The sequence below is a fragment of the Myotis brandtii genome, unplaced genomic scaffold (assembly GCF_000412655.1).
Source record: "Myotis brandtii unplaced genomic scaffold, ASM41265v1 scaffold244, whole genome shotgun sequence".
NCBI classification, from domain to species: Eukaryota; Metazoa; Chordata; class Mammalia; order Chiroptera; family Vespertilionidae; genus Myotis; species Myotis brandtii.
This window is the reverse complement of record NW_005359225.1, coordinates 800,217-806,478: the sequence shown is the minus strand read 5'-3', so window position 1 is coordinate 806,478 and position 6,262 is coordinate 800,217. Positions and strand designations below refer to the sequence as shown.

At 58.9% G+C, this 6,262-nt stretch overlaps 1 protein-coding gene across 3 annotated transcripts in view; it reads left to right on the top strand.

The window, feature by feature from the left end:
* The window catches only part of MYO7A (myosin VIIA), a 69,738-nt gene that overhangs the window by 2,196 nt on the left and 61,280 nt on the right, over positions 1-6,262 (top strand). For 2 of the 3 annotated variants that reach the window (XM_005867033.2, XM_014540388.1), the window contains exon 1: positions 1,390-1,500. The exons of the other annotated variant lie outside the window; for it this stretch is intronic. In XM_005867033.2, coding sequence (XP_005867095.1) covers positions 1,402-1,500 — 99 coding nt within the window. In that variant the 5' untranslated portion in view covers positions 1,390-1,401. Of the gene's footprint in view, positions 1-1,389; positions 1,501-6,262 lie in introns of those variants that run through there. 3 annotated transcript variants of the gene reach the window in all.

Genomic DNA, 6,262 nt, shown 5'->3' with positions numbered 1-6,262 from the left:
ACAGCGGTTCTCAACCTGTGGGTCGTGACCCCTTTGGGGGTCGAACGACCCTTTCATAGGGGTCGCCTAAGACCATCGGAAGACACATATATAATTACATATTGTTTTTGTGATTAATCACTATGCTTTAATTATGTTCAATTTGTAACAATGAAATTGGGGGTCACCACAACATGAGGAACTGTATTAAAGGGTCACGGCATTAGGAAGGTTGGGAACCACTGCTCTATTGGGTTACGGCATCCTGTGAATTCATTGTCCACCCGACTTCCCCTGGGAATCAGCCTGACGGGTTAACCCTTTATCTCCCGTGTCTCCTCTATCTCCTGAAGGAGAGGGACACGGGAAGTGTGAGTTGGTAGGTAGTGAGAGTGGGGCTTTGAGGAGGGAAGGAAAGGTGTGAGGAAGGTGCACGGTTGGATGAGGGCTCAGAGGGGAAGCCTCTGAACACGTGTGCATGTGTGTTGCACGTGTGTATGTGCATGGGGACATGCAGATGTGGTGCAGAGAAGAGGGTGGCTGCTTAGCAGGGATGTGAGGGACTCAGAGAGATTCAGTTCCACCATAATTTGGGTTGTACTCATCTCTAGCCCAATAGAGATGGGACTGAGTCCTTGTCTTAGCCTCCTAGTCTGACGGGGGAGAAGGAGGGGACAGCGACTTGGAGCAGAAGACTCTGCTGGGGAGAGAGGAGGGCTCAGGACGCTGGAGGCCTTGTAGTGGACATGGAGGGAGAGGGCGTCACTGTTACCCCTGCAGCTCCCGGGACATCCCCATCAGGGTCTGCACAGCCCTTTGACCCCGTTCCTTCTTTGGGTCCTCACAGCATCTGTGACAGGCCAAGTGGGCAGCCCCAGGGACACTGCGCACAGAGAGGGGCCACGGAACTAGTCACACAGCTGCAGGTGACGGTGCTGGGTTGAGGACCCAGGCCCTCTGGCCTCTGTGCATCCCATTCCCCTCCCAACATTTCAGTGGGAACTTGGGGCTCAGGTTCATTGACCACCTTTTGTGCCCTGGGTTTGGGAGCACCTGCAGGGTCATTCCTGAGGCTCCAGTTCTCAGACGCCCCAGGAAGCCACAGAAGTGGGGCTGGCGGCACAGACAGGCCCATGAACCTGCCTGCAGCCTTCAGGGTGGGGCCCCGGGACGCTGCCTTCAGGGCAGTGATGGCTGCTATAGAGGAGGGGTGATGACATTGCATAAATGCCCAGCCCAGGGCCTGGCACCAAATGGCTTTCAGCAAGTGCAAGTACCCTTTTCTTTCCTCTCCTGTGGTTGGCACAGAAGCCTCTGGTGGGGGTGGGGATGGGGCACAGGGCTGCTTGGAAGGGGTGCCCGAACCTCATCCCTGCTGACCTGGCCTGGGATGTCTCTCACCCACAGGGGGACTATGTCTGGATGGACCTGAGATCCGGGCAGGAGTTCGATGTGCCCATCGGGGCGGTGGTGAAGCTCTGCGACTCTGGGCAGATCCAGGTGGTGGACGATGAGGGCAATGTGAGTAGCCCCCCATCTCCCCCCATCCCCATGCCCTGGGGAGGACACGGGCTGACAGGTGACCTGAGGTAGGCGCCAAGCAGTGACCCCCCTCAAGGGGGTAGAGGTGGTCCTGTGCCCTCACTGTCACCTCTCACTGCCCCCTCCCCCATGGAGTTCTCCTCTTCTGCCCCAGGCTACCTGTTCTATGTCCACAAGCATAGTCCATGCTTCCTAGTATTAGAGATATGTGTCTGCGCGGGCGTGTGCACATGTGCGGTGAGGCGGCGGGTGCCCCCGGGCTGGGAGCTCTTCAGACACCAGGGTGGCTGCTTAGCAGGGACGTGAAGGACTCAGAGAGATTCAGTTCCACCATAATTTGGGTTGTACTCATCTCTAGCCCAATAGAGATGGGACTGAGTCCTTGTCTTAGCCTCCTAGTCTGACGGGGGAGAAGGAGGGGACAGCAACTTGGAGCAGAAGACTCTGCTGGGGAGAGGGGAGGGCTCAGGATGCTGGAGGCCTTGTAGTGGACATGGAGGGAGAGGGGCGTCACTGTTACCCCTGCAGCTCCCGGGACATCCCCATCAGGGTCTGCACAGCCCTTTGACCCCGTTCCTTCTTTGGGTCCTCACAGCATCTGTGACAGGCCAAGTGGGCAGCCCCAGGGACACTGCGCACAGAGAGGGGCCACGGAACTAGTCACACAGCTGCAGGTGACGGTGCTGGGTTGAGGACCCAGGCCCTCTGGCCTCTGTGCATCCCATTCCCCTCCCAACATTTCAGTGGGAACTTGGGGCTCAGGTTCATTGACCACCTTTTGTGCCCTGGGTTTGGGAGCACCTGCAGGGTCATTCCTGAGGCTCCAGTTCTCAGACGCCCCAGGAAGCCACAGAAGTGGGGCTGGCGGCACAGACAGGCCCACGAACCTGCCTGCAGCCTTCAGGGTGGGGCCCCGGGACGCTGCCTGCAGGCTTGAGTTTCAGCTGGGTCATGTTGCATGTCAGATGGTGTCCCGTAACTGTGTCACCAGATCTCAGAGGTCCCCTCCCAGCCGCCCCCACTGAGGCCCTGAGAGCGGGGGCTGCGTGACTGGCTGACGTGGAGCAGGATGGGGAGGATGGGCTTGCCTCAGTGGAATCGGTGCCTGGGCTCTGGCCTCCTCTTTCACCAGCCTTTCTCACGCTCATGCCCGCCTCACCCCTCCAGGCCCTCTCTTTTATTCCTGTCATCCCACAGACTTCTTCAACTGGAGGGTAGGGACCAGGTGACTCACATCCAGTTCTCCAGAGCTCAACAAAGGTGCTGCCCAGACAATGTTCTCCATAGAGGCCTGCTGAATGAATGAATGAATAAGGGAATGAATGGCAGGTCATGGTTGCAGTCATGGAATCCTACTGCCGTTGGACTGGACAGGCCACTGTACCTCTGGAGCATGACTCCTCGCTGTAAACCAGCGGCCGGTCGTTCTGTCCCGAGGAAGTATAATACCCAGCACTGGCTGAGGAATGCCCAGGCTCCTTTGTAGATCTCGAAGGAGTAAAACAAAGGTCAGCCTTCATTGTATCAATGAATCCTCCCAACATCCCCAAGAAGAAGGAGCTGCCTCCTGCACACCTCCTACTGGGGATGTGCCCGCAACCAACGTACATGCCCTTGACTGGAATTGAACCCAGGACCTCTCGGTCCCCAGGCCGACGCTTTATCCACTGAGCCAAACCGGCCAGGGCAAGGGACTCCCACATCTTACAGGGTCTCCTTCTTATCATTCAGGTCTGAGCTTAACTATCATGTTGCTCTAATTCCCATTTCGTAGGAGGTCGTGGAGGCTCAGGGAAGCAGTGACGTGCACAGGGTTACAGGGCCACGCAGGGGCTGAGTCGCCTCTTCTCTCTGTGCTGAGCGGTTCGGGGAGTAATTATGGGCCCAGAGTTGGGGTCGAGTGGGGAAGGCAGACAGCTTGCCCGGGAGTCCTCTCTCTCCGGCCCACAGTCAGTGAGAGGGGACCAGGCAGAGGGAATTTTCCACCTGGGTCAGCTTTTATGAGGAACAGGGAGCCTGGGCGAGAGGAATGTTCCGCTTGGGACTGGAAAGCCCAGGCGCGTTCTTCGATCTCACCGCCCGGCCCATTCATGCCGCGGGGAGAGCTGCGTGAGGGCCTGACCTGGATTGAATTGCTCCTGGCCCAGGAGGTGCCTGGAAATGCCAGGGAAACCGGAGGTGTGGGCACTGGCTGGCCTGGGCCTGAGCCTCTGAGGGCCTTGTGCAGGCCACCGCCCTGCTCTGGTCCTAGTCCCCCAGGTGAAGTGAGGGGTTGGGATAGGAGACCTCTGGGGTCCCCCCGTGACCAGGACTTCTGCTTCCGATTCAGACCTGGTCCACCGTGCTCGCCAGCTGGCCACTGGCCCATTAGTGAGTCCCTGCCACGGTCCCTGTAGGAGGCACCGCGGAAGGGGCACCCCAAGTGAGGGGTTGGGATAGGAGACCTCTGGGGTCCCCCGTGACCAGGACTTCTGCTTCTGATTCAGACCTGGTCCGCCGTGCTCGCCAGCTGGCCACTGGCCCATTAGCGAGTCCCTGCCACGGTCCCTGTAGGAGGCATCGCGGAAGGGGCACCCTAGCCAGGGAGCCTGGCCCCCAGGAGCGCCCAGCCTGGGGCAAGTTGGGGGGGGTCAGGGACAGAGCTGCACTCAGACAGTGACAACCCACAGTGGGAGACCCAGGCCACGTGGGGGCCCAGAGGAGGCCCCTGACCCTGCTTGCGGTGGACGTGGGGGAGGGGGGGGCGCAGGTGGAGCATGTGAGGGTGGGCAGCCGTGTCATGGAGGCTTTGGAAACTGGGGAACATCTGAGCTGAGCCTCAAAGGCTGATGGAAAGAAGGGAGAGGGGACAGCACGAGCCAGTCACAGAGGGTTTGAGGCCATGACTACCAGCCTCCCCTGGCCTGGAAGTACAGAGGTAACTGGAGCACAGGCTGGCGGTCCTGGTGTCAGGCTCACGCTGGCCCTTGAACGCCAGGCTGAAGAGCATGTGTGTGGGGGAGTCAGAGAAGCGCTGAAAGCCCCAGAGTGGTGGGATCAGACTGGTGCCTGAGGAAACGCCAGGGGGTGAGGGGTGGGAGGGGGACTACCAGCCTCCCCTGGCCTGGAAGTACAGAGGTAACTGGAGCACAGGCTGGCGGTCCTGGTGTCAGGCTCACGCTGGCCCTTGAACGCCAGGCTGAAGAGCATGTGTGTGGGGGAGTCAGAGAAGCGCTGAAAGCCCCAGAGTGGTGGGATCAGACTGGTGCCTGAGGAAACGCCAGGGGGTGAGGGGTGGGAGGGGAGGGCTGGAGGGGAGGTGGAGGACAGCAGGGGGCAGGGACCAGGTGAGAGCTGGTGTTCCGGATCAGCGTAGGGGCTTGAGGTTGGCGAGGAGGGCACTTTAGAGGATTGAATGGGTAGGAGTGGTGACTAGTTGGATTGGGGGTGAGATGGGATGCTGGGGGTGGGGGGTGGGGGTGTGCGATGCCCAGATTCCTGCTAAGAAGATTCCTGCTAGCATCTAGCCGCAGGGGCTGGTTCCCCGGAGGGGACCTGGAGGAGAATCATGACATGTCCATCACACCTGCTCAGCAAGTCAGAGGCTTGAGCTGGAAGGTGGTAGAGGGACCCCAAAGTCAGGTTCCTGCCAGGTCCTGAGTCTCCCAGGGTTCTGGCATTTGGGAGGAGGGAGCGGGCCCCAGAGGTCTGTGGGGGCTTGACTCAGGCTGTGGCCACACCCCAGAGCACAGGTCAGACTCACTTCCCTGGAGGGCTGGCATTGTGAGGAGAAGGTGCTGGAGACTAGGGGGAAGGTGAGGGGCGGGGGAGAGGGGGGAGAGGCTTCCAGTGCTGGGAGGAAACCTGGGCTTTGCAAGTTTGTTGAGAGTCAATGCTGTTGGCCAGATGCTCCACCGTCTGCCACCCGGTGGCAGCAGGGAATATTGCGGGGAAGAGGAGGGGAGCCGGAGGGCAACCTGTCCTGTTTCTGCTTCAGCTCAGTAGTGAAAGCGCCCCCGCTCCACGGGCATCAAACCCGTGAAATACACCCCGAATGGGTCCACTTCTCCCCGTCTCCACTGCTGCCGCCCTCCTTCACCAGCCTCAGCCTGTGCGTGTGCCCTTCCCTGGACCTGGAATTTCCTCTCGTGGGGACTCCCACATCTTTTTTTTAATTTTAATATATTTTATTGGTTTTCCACAGAGAGGAAGGGAGAGGGACAGAGAGTAGAAACATTGATGAGAGAGAAACATCGATCAGCTGCCTCCTGCACATCTCCTACTGGGGATGTGCCTGCAACCAACGTACATGCCTTTGACTGGAATCGAACCCAGGTCCTCTCAGTCCCCAGGCCGACGCTTTATCCACTGAGCCAAACCGGCCAGGGCAAGGGACTCCCACATCTTACAGGGTCTCTTTCTTATCATTCAGGTCTGAGCTTAACTATCACCTCCTCGGAGAGGTGGCCCCTGACCACATTGTCTAACGTCGCTCCCAGGTGGCTCTCCATGCTCTATGCCTGTTGCTTTATCCCTGGAACTCTCTGAAGTTACTTTTTGTGCATTTGTTTACCAGAGTCTAGATTGGAAGCCAAGGCTAACTCCAAGTATTACACTTTCCATCCCATCCCGCAACGTGACTGGGGGACCCTCATCCCCTTTATGACAACCTTATGGGGCCACAGTCCCTGGCCTGCCTGCCTCTTAGGTCTGTCGAGAGAATCCCTAAGAGGAGGAGGAGAAGAGGCCCCTGGGGGTTGGG